This window comes from Lathyrus oleraceus, chromosome 7, assembly GCF_024323335.1.
Source record: "Lathyrus oleraceus cultivar Zhongwan6 chromosome 7, CAAS_Psat_ZW6_1.0, whole genome shotgun sequence".
Taxonomy (NCBI): Eukaryota; Viridiplantae; Streptophyta; class Magnoliopsida; order Fabales; family Fabaceae; genus Lathyrus; species Lathyrus oleraceus.
In genome coordinates, this window is record NC_066585.1 from 318,725,778 (window position 1) to 318,744,912 (window position 19,135).

General features: G+C 34.5%; 1 protein-coding gene across 1 annotated transcript; it reads right to left on the reverse strand.

Moving 5' to 3' along the window:
• Positions 1–8,463: 8,463 nt before the first annotated feature.
• On the reverse strand, positions 8,464–11,595 carry LOC127106975 (protein SOSEKI 3). Its single transcript, XM_051044265.1, has 6 exons — positions 10,938–11,595; positions 10,762–10,831; positions 10,258–10,373; positions 9,288–10,158; positions 8,888–9,181; positions 8,464–8,793 (listed from the first exon to the last, which is right to left on the reverse strand). The coding sequence occupies exons 1-6, from the start codon at positions 11,125–11,127 to the stop codon at positions 8,724–8,726; spliced, it is 1,611 nt and encodes a 536-aa protein (XP_050900222.1). The 5' UTR covers positions 11,128–11,595; the 3' UTR covers positions 8,464–8,723.
• Between the last annotated feature and the right edge of the window lie 7,540 nt (positions 11,596–19,135).

The following is a 19,135-nucleotide window of genomic DNA, read 5'->3' on the forward strand; positions in this document are numbered from 1 at the left end:
GTTCATGAAATGAATTTGGTTAATGATTTTGATATGGGAATTTTTGAGATATGTTCTTGATTGAATGAAGATGATTCATGTTAAATTTAATATTCTGTTTTGGATTTTTGACTCATCTTTGACCCTAGGTTTTGACCTAGTGGTTTGTGGCTTACATGTGGGCTTTGATTTCAGGTTTAAACTTCCAAGTCCATAGTTGATGATGCTTCCACATTTGAGCATTGATGTTTGCTCTTGATTACTAACACTTGTGTGTTTTGTAGGTTGATGTTAGCTCATTTGAGTTTACCTTGTGGCTTGCACATTATGAACATTGTTTGTCTGTTTGTTATTGCTTGTTGATTGTTTGTCTGTACAGTTGAACTGATTAGTTTAGATTTTTCACAGGTACCTAAGTTGCTTTGAGTTCTTTTGAACTTGCTTTTGCTTTGCTTGGTTGCTTAACCACTGAGGTATAATTTCTCTGACTTCATGTAGTCTGGAAGACCTGTCCTGTTATGGGGGCAGGCACCTGTCTGAAGCCCTCCTTAAGAGGCAATGCTTGTGAATGTTTGCTTTTGTGCCAAGCAGGTAAAGACCCCTGCTATTCAGTTGAGTCATTCACTTTGCTCACACACCTTGTGTTGATGCATTGTGGATAATAACCCAAGATCTTTGTTGTGTCAGTCATATGTGGAGAAGAGTTCCTACATTCTGAACTCCCGCACTTTCTATTTGAGTCAAGCTCTCCCAGGCCAGGGATAAGAGCTGTGAGGTCTTATCCTCACTTCCCATTTCATCTGCTTCACACTAACTCTCAATGTTAGGGTTAAGAGCTAACTACACCCGATTCCAGTTGGCTTGTGTCTCACAGCCTAACCTTGTATGAGCCCAATTGTTTGCATATAGTGTGTGTGCTTGTTCTTGTGCTTGTATGTATTTGCCTATGCTGTTTAGGATAGCTTGCTCCCTGTGCAAGCTAGATAGAAGCCTTAACATAGGGATCGTATGTATGATAACTTCTAGGCTCGAGTCGTAGTCTCCCTAGTAGTTTGTGTCTCCCTTTGTTTCTGGTTAGGTTAGAAGTTCTTTCCCTGTTAAGGGGAACTACGTCGCCCTGATCCTCATACCAGATGAGGTACGTAGGCAGGAGATGAGCTGATCTCTCCGGGCGCCCTTTTTCTTTTTCAACCCCCTTTGTGTGTGTTTGGAGTCTGACGTAAGTCCAGCGATTGGCAGTTGGTTTCCTGTGTCTTGTTTGCTTGTTGGAGTCTGACGTAAGTCCAACGATTGGCAGTTGGTTTCTTGTGTGTGTGTGTGTGTTGGTTCGGAGTCTGATGTAAGTCCATCAATTGGCATTCGGTTTCCATGTTTGCCTGTTTGTGTGGAGTCTGACGTAAGTCCAGCGATTGGCAGTCAGTTTTCTGTTTGTGTTTTGTTTGGTGTGCGTTAGCCGAGCTACGAGTGCTCTGATTCTTCTCCGGTCAGGGAAGATACGTATGCATAGGATGCGACATCCTAGCGAGCACGTTTCCCCCTGTCCCGAACTACGTCGACTCTGACGTCTGTGCTTGACAGACTACGTAGGCCCAGGATGCGATATCCTGTCGAGTCCTGTTTCTTTTGTCTTTCTGTGTTTCCTTCCAGCCTTGTGCGTGTTTGAGCAGTTTTTAGCAACCTTATCCTTTCTTTTGTGCGTGGATCCCGTCGAGTACGACGGATGCGTAGGGGTGCTAATACCTTCCCTTCGCATAACCGACTCCCGATCCCATCTTTCTCTGGTCGCGAGACCATGTCTTTTCCAGGTTTACTTCGAGCATTTCCTTTCCCTCTTTTGGGATAAATAACGCACGGTGGCGGCTCTGTTGTTTCGTTTTCCCGCCGGTTTTTCGCGTAATGCGACACAAGGCAAAAAATGTTCATCACTATCCTAAAAGAAAAAGATTTTCTAAAAAGAAATCTTATGTTCCTAGAAATAGAAGCAATTTTGAACCTACTAGTTTTTATTGCGGAATAATTTGCCATACACCTAATGCATGCTATGTTAGAAACTTTAGCGTAGCAAGTGGGCATTACGTATGGGTAAAGAAAGACACTAATTATGAAGGATCCAAAGCAATTTGGGTACCTAACAAATCGTAACTTTGTTTTGTAGGTATGCTTGAAAACCACATCAAATCTTTGGTATCTTGATAGTGGATGTTCCAAGCATATGACGGGAGATATAAACAAATTTTCAAATCTAGCATTGAAGGCCAAGGGTTATGTCACATATGGTGATAACAACAAAGGGAGAATTATTGGCATAGGCAAAGTTGGAGCACCACCTTTCACATCCATTGAAGATTTCCTTTATGTCGAAGGACTAAAGCATAATCTTCTAAGCATTAGCCAACTTTGCGACAAGGGCTTCAAAGGTACAAGAATTAATAATATTTTTATGATTTACCTTGATGATTTATCTTTGAAGGTAAAATGTCTTATGGTAAACAATAATGAGTCATGGTTGTGGCATAAAAGATTCGCACATATTCATATGGAACATTTGAATAAACTTATAAAGCATGATCTTGTCATTGGTTTGCCTAAGATAAAATTCATCAAAGATAGACTTTGTGATGCATGTCAGATGGGGAAACAAACCAAATCAACTTTCACATCGAAGAATGTGGTGTCCAATACAAGGCCACTACAATTGTTGCATATGGACTTATTTGGTCCATCAAGAACAAGAAGCTTCGGAGATAATGTATATGCTCTAGTTATTGTTGATGATTTCTCTATATACACTTGGACCTTCTTCTTAGTGTAGAAAAATGATGCATTCAAGGCATTCGAGAAATATGTGAAGCAAATCCAAAATGAGAAATCACTAACTATTGCCTCCATAAGAAGCGACCATGGTGGAGAATTCCAAAATGCCTCCTTCGAAGAGTTTTACGAAGAACATGGAATCTTTCATAATTTCTCGGCACCAAGGACTCCTCAACAAAATGGAGTGGTGGAGAGAAATAATAGGTCACTTGTGGAACTTGCACGAACGATGCTAAGCGACTCAAATCTTCCAAAGTATTTTTGGGCGGATGCGGTAAGCACGGCATGCTATGTAAGTAATAGAATTATCATAAGACCTATCCTGAAAAAGACTCCCTATGAACTCTTCAAAGGAAGGAAACCAAACATATCTTACTTTCACATTTTTGGGTGCAAATGCTTTGTTCTCAACAATGACAAAGACAATTTAGGTAAGTTCGATGAGAAGTTCGACGAAGGTATATTTCTTGGATACTCTCTTACTAGTAAAGCTTTTAGAATATATAATAAAATAACTTTAAAAATTGAAGAATCTATGCATGTTACTTTCGATGAATCTAACTCCTCCAAGGAGGATATTGTTTTGTGTGATGATGATGATGATATTGTAGAAGTCCCTCAAATAGATACTTCAAGTGGAAACAATGGTGATCAACCAAAACATCAAGATGAGCAAAAAAATAAATGATAATGGTCTACCTAAGGAATGGAGAACTCATCGGGATCATCCAATTGATAAAGTCATTGGTGATATTAGTCAAGGCGTTGCAACAAGATTAAATCTCAAAGATGCATGCTTAAATATGGCTTTTGTCTCACAAATTGAACCTTCCAAAGTTGATGAAGCCTTAGGTGACGACCAATGGATAATTGCTATGCAAGAAGAGTTAAACCAATTCAAAAGGAATCAAGTTTAGGAACTTGTCCCTAGGTCAAGTGATAAACACATCATAGGTACCATATGGGTGTTTAAGAACAAGCTTGATGAGAATGGTATAATTGTTCGAAACAAATCTAGATTGGTGGCCCAAGGATACAATCAAGAGGAATGCATTGACTTTGAAGAAACATTCACTCCGGTTGCAAGGTTAAAAGCTATTCGTTTATTACTTGCTTATGCATGTTCATTAAATTTCAATTATTTAAAATGGATGTCAAGAGCGTATTCTTGAATGACTACATCAATGAAGAAGTCTACGTCAAGCAACCCCCGGGCTTTGAAGACTTCAAAAATCCTTCACATGTTTTCAAGTTGAGGAAAGCTCTTTATGGCCTAAAGCAAGCACCTAGAGCATGGTATGATCGTCTCAGTAACTTTCTTTGTGAAAAGGAATTTGAAAAAGGTAAAATTGACAAAACCTTGTTTATTAAGAAAATAAAAGATAACACTTTATTGGTTCAAGTCTACGTTGACGACATCATATTCGGCTCAACAAACAAAAAAATGTGTGAAGAATTTTCATCAATGATGCAAGGAGAATTCGAGATGTCCATGATGGGTAAGATGAATTATTTTCTTGGACTTCAAATTAAGCAACTGAAGGATGGCATCTTCATCAACCAATCAAAGTACTGCAAAGAGTTATTAAAAAAATTCGACATGGATAGTTGCAAGGCAATGTCTACTCCGATGGAATCCGGATCTTATGTTGATCAAGATGAAGCAGGTGTTTCGATTGAAATAACAAAGTATCGAGGTATGATTGGTTCCTTACTTTATTTGACGACAAGTCGTCCTGATATTATGTTCAGTATGTGTCTTTGTGCTCGTTTTCAAGTCAATCCAAAAGAATCACATTTCATCGTTGTTAAGAGAATCATGAAATATCTCAAGGGAACAACAAATGTCGGCCTATGGTATCCTAAAGGTAGTATTTGAAATTTAGTTGGTTATTCTGACGCTGACTATGCAGGATGTAAAACTGATCGAAAAAGTACTAGTGGTACATGTCACATCCTTAGAAATGCATTAGTTTCATGGGCTTGCAAGAAACAAGCATGTGTTGCTTTAAGCACTACCGGAGCAGAATACATAGCCGTAGGTAGCTGTTGCGCTCAAATACTTTGGCTTAAGTAACAACTTCGTGACTACGGACTCGATCTTGGATGCATTCCTCTTCGTTGTGACAACACAAGTGAGATAAACATTACAAAGAATCCGGTCATGCACTCAAGAACCAAACATATTGACATTCGGCATCACTTTATTCATGACCACGTGCTTCAAGGAGATGTCAAATTCACATTTGTGGATACTCATAATCGACTTGCCGACATCTTCACAAAACCTTTGGCGCGAGAACCATTTTACAAAATTCGAAGGGAACTTGGGATTCTAGATAAATGTGACATATAATTTGGCAAAAACATATCAATAATCAAAGGTGCACATACATTTCAAACTCATCTATTTACATTTGCAATTTACTTCATGGATCTCCATTTCTACTCCTTTCTATTACATGATTGATTGGGTGTCTCTTACATGAATCTTTGTTAAAATTATGTGTTTTTTAGCTTTTTCACTGAGTAAATCGATTTACTCATGATGTAAATTGATTTACACATAAAATAGTAGCACTGGTTTTTGTATTTGGCATATTTGGCACTGAGTAAATTGATTTACCCATGCTGTAAATCGATTTACCCATAAAACAGTAGCATTGTTTTTTCATGATTGGCATATGTTGAACTAGGTAAATCGATTTACCCATGATGTAAATCGATTTACCCCTGAAACTTTTCACTTTTTGTGCTTTCTGACCTCTTAAGGGTGTTTTACAAGTTATGTTGTATATTCTATTTTATATTTGTCATGTGATTATCTTTCACCCATCTTTCTCTTGTTTTTGATAATGTCAAAGGGGGAGAAAGGTGTTATGAATTATGCTTGTATGCTTGTGAATTTCCTAAGGTACAAATGATACAAATCTCCTTCAAGATGATTAATTCAACATGATCATAAGCTTCTCAAGTTTATGGGGAGTTATACATCTCAGGGGGAGAAATTTTCGTTTTTGGAAATTGGACGCATCAAAGAGGATTATTTGTCATCATCAAAAAAGGGGAGAATGTGAAGTCAAGCTTCTCTATGATGAATGTTTTTGATGAAGACAAAACTCCAAGCAACAAGAAGGCAAAGATTTTATTCTATGATAAAGCATCTTGATTCAAGAAGTTAAGCTTTTCACTTCAAGAAGGTATAATGAGAATACTTACTTTCACTAAAGTCTTAGATGCTCAAGTATTCATATGGCTATTGCATAACTTTTCATAGTGCATGGAAAATGTCTTAGAATCATATTTTTCATTTTCAAACTGGGTAAATCGATTTACATATAAGGGAAACCGATTTACCATTGAAGCTTACATATTTTTTAAAAGCAAAAATTAATTTTTTCACTTAGGTAAATCGATTTACCACTTAGGGGAATCGATTTACCACTGGAGCATTACATTTTCAGAAGCGAAATTTTAAGTTTTTTAACTAGGTAAATCGATTTACCTCTTAGGGAAATCGATTTACCACTAAAAGATTTTGAAAAATTTTAAACGTTGCAACAGGGTAATCGATTTACCCATTATGTAAATCGATTTACCACTGTGCGTTTCTGAAAAATCAGTAGTTGTTCATACACCTCTTCATGCACCATTTCATGGAATCTTTTCATTACATCTTTGACAATTGTTCATGATTCTTTCAGAACATTACCATGTTTCATTTGAGGTGTTATGTGCATATAAATACATGATCTTTCAAATTCAAATTTCACCTCTTCCAATCAATCTCTTAGAATTTTCAGAATTCACACTTATTGTTTTAAATCTTCATTCAAGATTTTTCTGCATATTTTCATATCATTCAAAACAGAAAATTCTTGAGCAATCTAATATCTTTGTGTTGTGAATTATTTTCATTGGAAGAGAAGATCAAGCAAATTGATATATCACTTTGAGTGATCATTATAATACAAACTTTACATTCAATCCATTGTTGTAATCCATGTCTTATTTTTAGAATTGTTGTAAAATAAGATTGTGTGTTTTGTAAACACCTTGTTGTCCAGGATTGTTGGAAGCAAGAGAGTTGAGTTTGAGAGAATTGTTCTCATATCAACTTGGTGAATCACAAGAGGTTATTCTTGGTGATTGTGTCTGTCGTGTACAAGTCATAACAGATTGTGAAATCTCTTTCATGTTGAAAGGGGTCTGGAGTACTCTCGATCTGTGAGGGGAACCAGGATATTTCTTCGTGTTCTTTATCCTTCCGCACTTTACCGTTCATCGCTTAACATAACCAGAAAAGAAAGAACAAAGTTTTTCATAAATCAGAAAAAGTGTTCAAAGATCCTAATTCACCCCCCCTCTTAGGCGCTACTCAACTAACAAGAGAAAGAGAGAGAGAGAGAGAGAGAGAGAGAGAGAGAGAGAGAGAGAGAGAGAGAGAGAGAGAGAGAGAGAGAGAGAGAGAGAGAGTTTTTCCATAAGGCACTCTTGTGAAGGCTACTATAGATGTCATTATATTTGAAGCATAGACCCCATTGTAGTACAAGAGGCAGAAAAAGAACATAGGGGTCAAATATACCCAATAGTTCACTTTTACTTCTATTTTAATAATATTTGTATTATGATTTGGAATTTGTCAACAAGCAATGAATGTTTGATAATGGATTTTGGATTGATTCAATATATATGACATTTTAATTGAATCACATTAATGCATGGTTTAATTGATAACAAATTTATTTTTGAAAGTATATTTAGTATAAATGGCCTAAAATATAACATTTTCTTTAAAAAAATGTCAAATTTATAACAATCTTGTTGTCAAAGGGTTATTACGAAAATATATTTTCTTATTATGCATTGAGTTGTGAAATAAACACACTAAAATTAGTTTTATAATTAGTTTTGAAATGCACATTCGAACTCACTTTTATAAATATAGAGATATATTTTAAGAACTCACACTTTTATCTCACACTTTTATAAATACAAAGATATATTTTCAGACTACTTTTTAGCAAAATAGAATGAATGACTCGCTTATGAATGGATGTGGTGTATTTGGAGTGCCTACAAAAGTATCCTTATGGCAATGACCATTTTAGGTTTAAAACGAGTGGCTCATCACCATTAAAGGTAGGAGGAAAAACCCCTATTTTTTTCTAGCAAAACATTCTCGTGGTAGCCTACTTGTACCTTGCTTTGAGTGAAGTCCAAGATTTGTTAATTGAGTAAAGAAATGATTTTGAAGGTCACACGAGATCTCAATAACCAGACAAAAGCATGAAAGGACAACTATCCAAATACCTTTCAAGACAAAAAAAAAGCTTAGATTGTAAGCTTTAACTTGTGGTATATTTTTTCATGTTTGCAGCAGTAGATAGAATGGAGTGGGGACACAAGGAATACAAGACTCAGCTTGAGTGTCCTCTTTTTTTTCATATTAACATCCTTATCAATATTCAAAATACAAACCAACTATATAATCATGCATTATCCATAAATATAAGACCAAAACTTTTGAATATTTTACTATATATGGCAAACTCACTTTTGGTGCTTACAAAAGGGTCATAAATAAAAGTAGCTTTAAACCTGCTTTTAGCTTTTCAGAATTAAATCTAGCATGTAAGAGAATGTTAATTTGAAATTCAAGACAAAATGTATCCAATGTTAAAGTCAACTTTATGTCACAATCATTGCATTTTACATTATCAATGTGACAATTGCAAGATATGGGTTTGAAAACTACCATTACTTTTCCCCCATCTTTGAAAATCAAGTCCCTTTCTAGCCAGCATAATATAGTTATAAGAAATGGACAATTAGAACTAACCTACACAACTACCTCTCTTTCACATGAATCATTATATACAATCATTTTGCATTCAAACTAAACCTGATAGACAATGAAAACTAAGCGTTTATCGGCTGCCGGACGCAGTTTCACGAAAAGGTTTAGATTGGATTATAACCCGAGCTCCCGAAGCAAGCCTGATATGTGTAACAGGCATCAAAATTTATTAGTCTATGATGATGAAAGCTATAAGAATGTAATAATGATAAACAAGATAGAGTCAACACTTAACTTTCCTCGATTTTGATCACCTCGTCTTCCCGAAATGAATCTATCCTCTTTGATTGCTTTTTCGCTGACCAAGGTTCGGTGATTCTTTGGCTGTTACTGTTAGATGATATTGAGGATATGCAGGAGCCGTCAATTCTGTCGGATGAGGTTCTTGGTCTATCAGAAATAGGGGATCTCATGGATTCGCTTCGTGGATGCTTGGTTAGTGAAGCTTTAATGGACCGCGGAATGCATTTTATGTGTCCCGGGGATGGTTCCTCTTTGTCGTCTATTGGTTTTTCTTCTTTACTTGTCCTGCATAATTGAATTCGCCGAGATGTGATGAATAATGATTACCATGTTTAGGCTTATAAACAACAATGAAGGTTATTACAATAGAAGATTTGAAAGCAAAACTTACCGCTCATGGTTGTAAGAAGAAGAGCGTTTGAGAACATTATGCGCATCGGCTTCCTTCAATTTAGTCTCGATTAAGCTCCCACTAAAATATTCCTTGTCTTCCAATCTAAGATTCATCAGCTTCGGATTCTCTGCTAAGCTATCGAATTCTCCTAACACAAAAGAAGTTGAAAAAAGCGGCGAAGGAAATTTCGAATGCGAAAACCTAGGCTTATATGAAGGAATAAGGCCAAAACTGTGGTTTTTCACCGAAATTGAGCCACAAGAGATCAACTGCATCAGCAAATTTGAAGCCTTCACTCTTGTATTGGTTGGCATAGGAATATCTTCCTCTTCGAGAATCCGAAAGCTGTTCACTTTACTAGCATCAGCTCTAATCAAAGATTCCAAAGTTTCCATCTTCCCTCCAAAAGATAAAGGACTTGAATTCGTTGTTGAAGGAGAAATAGTATCCTTGCAGATTTCCAGATTATGTTTCACTTGTGGAGCTTCGGTTTGACATATTTCATGGCATTCGGATTCTAACGACCCGTCATCGGTTGATACACCTCTTGTGCAAGTTTTCCGAGTTCTGGATCTGCTAATATTTTCTTCTGTTTGAGTTGAAGCATCTGCCAATCCGTCCGTCTTAAAAATTTTGTACTCAGTCAACGCTAAGCTTACGGGATCGCTCTTTTCAGTTCTCGACTCCGGAGAAACATCAGATGAACCCGTATGTTGTTCTTGTGAAAGTTCGTCATCCTGAGAGTGTCTTGTCTCTTTTCCGTTCATGCTACAAGAGGAGGAAGCTTCATCGTGACTCCGAAAAGAAGCTGGTCCCGGCAACAGCTTCACGCTTTGTATTTTAACATCGTTAATGGGACTGAATCGATCTGCAAAGAAAAACGCAGGAATTTTCAATACCATTCATGACCATTGACCTATCAAATTATCATCTTTTGAAGATTAAATAAACTAGATATCTACTCTACCTGAATTGGATTCATCAAAAAGCTCTGAGCCTTTGAGGACATACTCGTTTCCATGGGCCGGTAGAATTAGATCATCTTCACAAAGATCGTGCCACACAAATCCATTCTTGTAGCTTCTGAATTACAGGAAGAACAAATATATCGATGTTGAGAATAACATTGACGCCGTCGGTGGGAACTCGAAGTTCGCACCGTGCCCGTTAGGGCAAATGTTCCAAGTTGGCCAAACTAATCCCACATACATTGTTTGAAATTGATGCAGAGGGTAATTTATATACAAGAGTCATACACATCAACCCAACGAGACGCGTTTTTCCAAAGAATAAAGAAAAAAGCGCTGACGGTTCTCACACACAAAATAGACATTACCTCGTAGCCGCAATGGCGCGGATTTGAGGTCTAACTGAAACAATCATTGATCAACCTCCACTTTCTCAACATACAAACACATAAATTGAACAATAGTACAATATTAAAACATAGAAAATGCAATAATTTGTTTACCTCTTACAAGACCATGAATACAAAGAAGCCATGCCTCTACCTCTCAATGAATTTAGTCTATCAATCACATCTGCAAACAAAAACAATTCCTCAAAATTCACAATCCACAAAGAATATAAATCAACAACCACATTCCCAAAATTCAAAAAAAAAAGTTTTCTTTTTCAATTTTGTACCTCTCAAATACAACCCATCTGAAGAAGAAAGTGAAACCTCCATGAAATGAGGATGTTCTAGTTGCCTATTTCGACATAGATAATAAACCACAGGTACCTTAAGATTCTGGTGGTACTTTGATGATTTCTCAGTCCAAACTTTAGCCCTCTCTGGACTCACTTGTCTATACTTCTTCATACGACCTTCCATTCTCACATGCACAACCACCACTTCAAAATTGAACCTTTCTCAACTTCAACACTTTAAAACATTACAAAAAGAACCCCATTATTCTCATTCACTTGACTCCGTCTAAAAATGTTACCGGGTCAAATTGAAGATTTTGCAGCACCATCAGATCTAACTAGGTACTAAAAGGTGAAAGCTTTAACTATAATAGTGAAAAAAGAGAAAGAGGTGAATTAGAAACTGGGTGTGGAAAGGAAAGAGGAAAAATGCACGCCCGCAATTGAAGTGAGAAAGTGAAAGTGATTGTGGAAGAGGATGAAACAGAGACAAGACTGTGTAAAGGAAGATAGATTAGTGTGTTTTTGAGGCAGATTTGATTATTGAGTTGGTTGTCTTGGTATGGCTGGGATTTGAGAGTTCATATGTTGTTGTTTCTTTGTGTTGTCTTTTTTATTTTGATGTCTTTTTGGACAGTTTTATAATGTTTTTTAATGTATGTAAAAGATGTTGGAGGAGTTCATAAATAAAAACGAAGTTGGTGGTTTTTCATTATAGAATTAAAAAGTCCACTATTTTTATGATTTTAATTTTTTGATCTCCTAATTTAAAATTCAGCTTTTCTATAGCTCTATTTTATGATTCTTGAAATTATTTTAGTCTTCTCTACTTTTGTACATGTAGCTGCTTCATTTGATATGTGGTGTCAAATAAACAAATTTTGTCACTAAATTTTTTAATTTGATTTATAATATAAATTAAAATTATGTTAGTTTTTAATTTATTATTTAAATATTTATCAATATTTTTTCATATTTATCTCTATTGTCTTCTTCCTCTCTCATACGAATGAACTCCAACCTATGTCAACGAACCCTAGCCCAAGTGAACAACTGAACGGTTCCTTTTTCGTCTTCTCAAAACAAAGCATCTCAGCTTCAATTATTGTTTAAGATTCAACATGCAGTACTCAGCTTCTACCACGGGAAATAGATTTAGTCCTTTTAGGTACGAATGCAAATGTAGTCTTGATGCTACATTGATGACGACATAAACCGATTTGAATCAGGTTGTGGTTTTTATAGGTGTGGGATGTATAAGGTAGATTTTGTTTATGTAGATTTTGAGATTGCCTTATTTTTACTCTGACCCTGTTTTTGCAATACATTAATCTTATTTCATTTTCATTGATGTTTCCAACTTCAAGAAAATAAGAAATGTAGTCATTTTATTTGGTTGGATGAAAAAATGAATCTTAGAGCAAAGAAACTAATCTCCTCAATAATTCCAAAATTAAATTAAGAGGAGTAAAATGTTAATGATTTCAAAGTAAAAGATGTATAAATGAAGATGAAGATGAAGTTTATGAAGTAGCAATTGAAGTTTAACTGGTTCATCACCTTCATTATGTTGTTTGTCTTAGTTGTTTCAACACTAATGAAATAGGTGTTTATGTGATCATTAAGTGTTTTGTTGATTAGGTGTTTAGGTAATCATGAAGTGTTTAGTTGATTAAGTGTTTAGGTGTTTATTAAGTGATTATGTTGTAACAAATGATTAAGTGTCCATTATGTTGTAACAAGTTTGGTTAACGAATGAAAAAAATTGTTTATGTCACATCAATTATATTTAAAGTTTTTGTCAATATATGGATTATGTTGCATAACTTGTTTCCACTATTAATTTTAGCATAACTCGTTTCATAACAATTGAACATTTTGCACAGTTTGAACATAACATGTTTGCCTTAACAACTTAACCATATATGTTTTAACATATAACATGTTTTAACAGTTTGGACATAACATATTTTCCTTATCAACTTAACCATAATAATTCGAACACTTGAACAACTTAACCATAACAGTTTGAACATTTTAACATCTTAACCATAACAGTTGAACCAATTTTTCACATTTTAACATGCAACATGTCAAACTATAATCTGTCAAATATATAACATATTTTGACGGTTTGTACATTTTGCCATAACAGCTTGAACAACATTTTAACATATAACAACTGAATATATATTTGACCAAAATGTCACAATTGGCAACACATGTTGCCATAAATTTGTTAATGAAATCAATGTATACATTATATCGAAATATTAATTAATTCATCCATTACATCAAAATAATACTTAATTGATCCTAGAGCAAACTTCATCAAACTATTACAGCAAAATATGATAATCCTTACTAGGTTGAGAATGTTGTGGTGTTTGTGATCCTTGCGCAACTTCTGTTTGCTTTTCCTTGGCTTTTCATTTTCCTTTTTCACTCTTTGAATTCTTAGTCTTTTTTGGCTTGGTACACTTTTGCCATCTCCATGTCAAGTATCATTTTTTCTTTACAAATTCTCATATTATGTCACATTATTCCACATTTTTTACATGTAATTGCTTATAATTTCCTTTTCAATACATGAGAATTTCTTGGTTCGTCAGTTATCTTGTTTCTCATCTTTTTTGGACGACCAATTGTTTGTTTCATGACTCGTGGAGAAACTGAAATCTGGTCAACCAAATGTCACATTTGTGGTTCATTTGTTGGGAAGACAATGTCTGATTAAGTATTATCAAATGTTGATTTCTTACAAACAAAACACAACATAATCGGACACATAATGTATATTTCCTACAAACAAATAGACAAATAATGATATTGTTACAAACTTGTAATATTCAGACACATAATCTTCAGGTTATTTGTTGATGTGTCATATACATGGTATGACATGACATCATGGTATCCCAAACAAATATCATTTCTTATATGAAAACTTTTCCTTTTTCATATTAACACAATAAGTCTCATTTTCATTGGGCACACCAAATACTGCAAGATCATCATCACATTCCATGTAGGAGTCCACGTTTCTGCTTATTTTTTGTTCTTTTTAATAATCAGTTGGATTCTAGAGCATATACCTCCAATATACCTATGTAGCCATCCTTCTGACTATTTGTCCTATTTTCATGTGACATTTGATCCCTTCCAATAATGTGATTATAAGTTTGTCCCTATATTTCAACATTGCCATATTAAAAGCCTCACACATGTTATTTACCTGCAAGTCACATTTTGCATATATCTTGAAGTGTGACATGCTCAATATTGTGAATGGACTTCCAACATGTCCTTTCATGCATATTCATTTAAGGTCTTCATCCTTATAATTTGCTTATCCCACGATTATACTGTAGTTGCCCTTATAGTTGCTCATACTACCTCTTTTAATTCCAATTTAGGGTACTTCTTCCTCTTCTTCTAATTACCATAGAGATGTTTTTACATACAAAATTTTCTCCATATAACAACTAATCCCTTGAGCTATAGAAACCAGACCCCGTCAGATGTGAAAGTATAATTAGATATGATAATAATTCATAAGTATAAACAAAATATATGAGATAATACCTTTGAAGGTCCAGGAAACATAAGAAAATGGGGGTATGAATTGGGTTTTAAGTATGACAACTTTTTATTTCCTAAAACAAACGCAAGATTGGCAACAACAATAGTAAGGACAATGGTAAAAGACACATGTATTTTATATTGGTTCATCGTTAACTAGGCTAAATCCAGTCCACCCACCTGGGTGATTTCTCCTTAGACAAGGACTTAATCCAATCATTAATCTGATTACAAAGTAATGATATCCTGTCAGTGATTTCTTAAGAATTGTCACATACCCAGTCCCCTAAGAAATATGACGGTCATTGACTCCTTATCATTCTAACCTATCTGATCGCTTAATAAGATTTAATACTCTTTGACAACTTGTCAAATCCCTCTCAAGAACCTGGCCAACATGGTCACTTGAGGAATAAAACCTCAATGTCAAACTTTCACTACCTCTCAGGATACTAACCAAACCGGTCGCTTGAGGAATATAACCAAATTGGTTATAACAAATTTGTGTTTACAAAGTTTTCTTCTTGATAAGTTGATAACACACAAGATGAAGATCAAATGAGTACACTTAAAATATGTAAAATGAAAGTTCTAAGTGTTTCTCTCTTTGTTATGTTGTGGTGTTGTAGCTCCAGACTCATACGCATCCACATGCACGCATGGAACCACACCCTATCCATATTCTTCTTTCTCATAATATATAGTAGATGAACAGATCTATTGGAGGAAAGATCAATTAGAGGGTAGAATAGGAATTGACCTTAAAGTATTTGTTGTATCAAGGCCACTTCATATGCAACAGTTTGAGCGGCGCTTGCAGCAAAGAGTTATTGATGATGGGACGTGAGGAGCTTCTTTACTTTTAAAGTAGATTTTATTTTGTGCTTCTGTAACATCAAACAATATCGACCTTTAATTCAAATCTTCTAGTCAAAGGCTTCTTATGCAAGTGGATTGAAGCTTGAGTAGAGATCAGAGTTTGTCTCCATAAGGAAATCTCTTTTCAGTTGCACTTTCCTTGAGTATATTTATCGTCATAATCAGAGGATTCATATAAAATATGAGGTGAAGCTTGATCAAAGTCCAGAGCCTATTTGATATAGATTACAAAGTCTATTTAGAGCAACTCTGAAAGTTCCACAATCCAGGGTAAATCTGACCAAGAAATGCATGAGCATTTAATTGTTTGTTCAGATGTTTTGACTGTTCAAAAGGACCATTTTATTTACTTACTAACTCCTAGTCAGAGGCTTCTAATATAATTTGATAAAGCTTGAGTAGAGTTATCAGGTTGTCTTCAGAACTTGGAGAGACTTCAGAGTCCTTTGAGTATTGGGATTTGAGACTAACACATACTTGTAGTAAGAGATTATATCAGAGATTAGCTGGATGGTTTCTATTCAGAAACATTGAATATATAATCTTGAAGCTTAACTAGATTGTACACATGCTTTTAATTACTTCCTTTTGTTCAGATTGTGTCTTCTCTGTAGAATCTTTCAGCTTTCTTCAGACTTAGTCTGCGTTCAGATTGACTTTTTCAATTGTATAGCTTTCTTCAGAGTTTGGCTTTTATAATTGATTTTGTCTAGGCCTTTCTTCAGACTTTACTTTAACTTAAAGTTTGATTTCCATTATACTTTGCTTTCTTCTAAGTTGATTATCATAATTGACTTCTTCAGAGTCTTCAACTATCAGAGTTGACTTCAGACTTAGCATTATAAGTATCTTGATCAGAATCTACTTCATTCAGCATTTGCTCTCTTCATTTAGATTATGCTTTAGCCTTTGAGTTTTTGCACACTTAACAAAACAGTTAGTGCATAGAATTATTCTTCTACATTTTGCTATGATCAAAACTTAAAGGTGTGTAGATGTAGAACCAAACTTGTTCTTACAATCTCCCCATTTTTTATGATGATAAACAATTGTAGTTTATGAACAATTTTTAGTTAGATAATCATTTTTATAAAATTTTAGACTTAGGTTTGCAAGCACCCCCTAAATTTTATATTTTCAAAATTATTTCTTCAACTCAAATCTACAAAGTGAGGTTTGCAACCTCCCCATGAGTTTAATATTCAAAATAATTTTGGTTTCAATAAAAGTTCAATTCAGATAAACATATTTATAAAACTTCAAAGATGGGTTTGTAAGCTCCCCCTGAGTTTTATACTTTCAAAATTATGTCTTCAGCTTAAAAACTATAAAGTGAGGTTTGCAAGCTTCCCCTTAGTTTAAGATCCAAAATAATTTTGGTTTTAGTGAAATCTCAAATCATATAAATATGTTAACCATGAGCGGATTCGGAATTCAGTTATGAAAGAGGAAGATATTAGGACCCCTTACATCCATCGTACTCGATGGGAACCATCTGGATTGTCTCTTGCTTGAATGAGTGTCATTATCTTAATGCTTACTTGCTAAAGGTATATGGAGCGGAAATAGGTTTTTATTAGTGTGATCGTCAAGGATTTGAGTCCTCGTGCCTACGTACCCTCATTCTTGCAATGAGGAATTCATATCCTCGTAGTTTATGGTAAAAAATGACTGTATGTTGGTTATTTTTACCTTGGAAGATGATTATGATGCCCTAAGGCGCAAAACAAAAGGTTTGATGGGTTGATGTTGTTTTTTAGGTTTTTTTTTGTGAAAATGTGGTTGATTTGAATTGCACTACTACACGGAGTGCATAATCCTAATCATATTTTATTGTATTTTGAATTTGATTTAAGAAAAAGCCATTTGACGTTGGATCAAGGGTTTGTTTATTATCACGAAAAATGGTGACGATCCTAACTGTTAAGGTTGACTAACAAGCAACAACATACAAAGGAAAGCGAGGAAAAAAGTACACCAAAATAGGGAGGGGTACATGGAAAATACAAGGGAATAATACTATAAATAAAAGGTCTAGTTGTAAGGTAGCCTAAGAGAAAGCCTTTTGTGCGCATTGTGTCCTGAGATAACAAATGGATAATGGAATCAACATGTCTCCCTAAGGTAGTGCCATGAGTGAAATGCATTCTTGCAATAAAATATTACAAGTCCAAATAAACTCCAAGTAGCATAGGTCAACCCCAAAAGTCCAAGTCCAAGCAAAGGTCCTAAAGTAGTCCTTTAAGTCCAATATTAAGTCTTCATTACTATTTTTGGTCTTTTCGTTTTATCATGTTTTTGTTCTTTTCTTATGAATTAGTTTACAGGAAATAACCACAAATCTAAAGCATTAAGAAGAAAGCATATATATGAGATATAATTATTAATGATGATGATGATGATAATGATGATGATGAATGTTAGAAGCATAAAGATAAATGAACAAAAATGTAAATAATCAAAGATAAAAGTCAGATGTTAGAAGTTAGGAGTTAAGTTGCAAAAGATAATCACTTAGGGATTCTCTATTCATAAGTCAAAGGACTCAAAATATGACGCATTAAGGGATAACCTATCATTGATTCAAAGTGTCAAAAATGATGCAATGATAATTTATCAACAAGTTTGAATCAAAGAAGATTGAACCAACTGAAACATCCATTTATCAATGATTTTAAGTGTGAAAGATCTTATTAACCAAGCAATCACAAAAGATGAACACCAGTTAAAATATAATAAGGAGATAAAAGTTAGTAGTTAAGCTAGATGACATTAGTACAATAAAACCAACTATCAAAGTACAAATTAGTCAACCATTAAACTCTTAAATAAATGCAGGGACAAAGCCAAAATCAATTGCAAAGTGAAAATGAAAATGGATTTCGATCAAACAAAAATGAAAATAGAAATTAATTTGCAATATTAATATTAATTATTAAATTGAAAATTAAATTAAAATGTAAAATAAAATCACATTTAATTTTCAAAATAATGAAAATTAAATTACAAATTTTAAGTGTAAAAATGCTTGAATTTAAATATACATTTTAATCAAAATTAATTTTCATTATAATTATGGAAATTAAATCAATTAAAAGGTAAAAATAAAATCAATTAAAATTGAAAAATAATATTAATTATTATTCTTCAAAACTAAAGTTGATGAAAAATAAAATCAAGATTTAAATTTGGAATGAAAATAAAAAAATCGGCAATTAAAAAAAGAAAATAAAAGAAATAAAAAGATAAAAATAAAAAATGAAATCAGGGGGTGCAGGCTGAAATAGAGAGGTCCGGGATAGCAAAAACATAAGGCACATGCGCATGAAGCCCAACCTGGGGGGAGACTCAGACTGGACCTCCTATGGTCCATCAAATGACCAGATCCGTTGGATCTGATCTGATGGTCCATCTGTGATGATGTCTTAACTCCCCAGGATCATTGGACCTAAATACTCAAGAAAGTAAGCGCACCATGTAGCTCAGATCAGTGCAGACCACGTGCATTGAAGTCAACACGCTTCACATGGCACAGTCCTCCATATTATCCAAAGTAGCCAATCCGTGCGTGACAAATGGAAATGATTTATTTGCTGAATTTAAAAATGATCAAAAAATGGAGGGAATAACTTCATCTTCAACCTCCAGCTGCTCAAAATCGAGATCAAGCAATCCTCAACTTCATGGCGTAAACAAAAGGTCATTGCACTCGGCTTGGATTACTGAAGCTT

Coding starts and splice junctions, on each gene's coding strand:
- LOC127106975 (XM_051044265.1), bottom strand. CDS start 11,127: ATGGAAGGTCGTATGAAGAAGTATAGACAAGTGAGTCCAGAGAGGGCT. Junction 10,832..10,937: donor AGATGGGTTGTATTTGAGAG/GTACAAAATTGA, acceptor TTTTGTTTGCAG/ATGTGATTGATAGACTAAAT. Junction 10,159..10,257: donor TTTTGATGAATCCAATTCAG/GTAGAGTAGATA, acceptor TTTTCTTTGCAG/ATCGATTCAGTCCCATTAAC.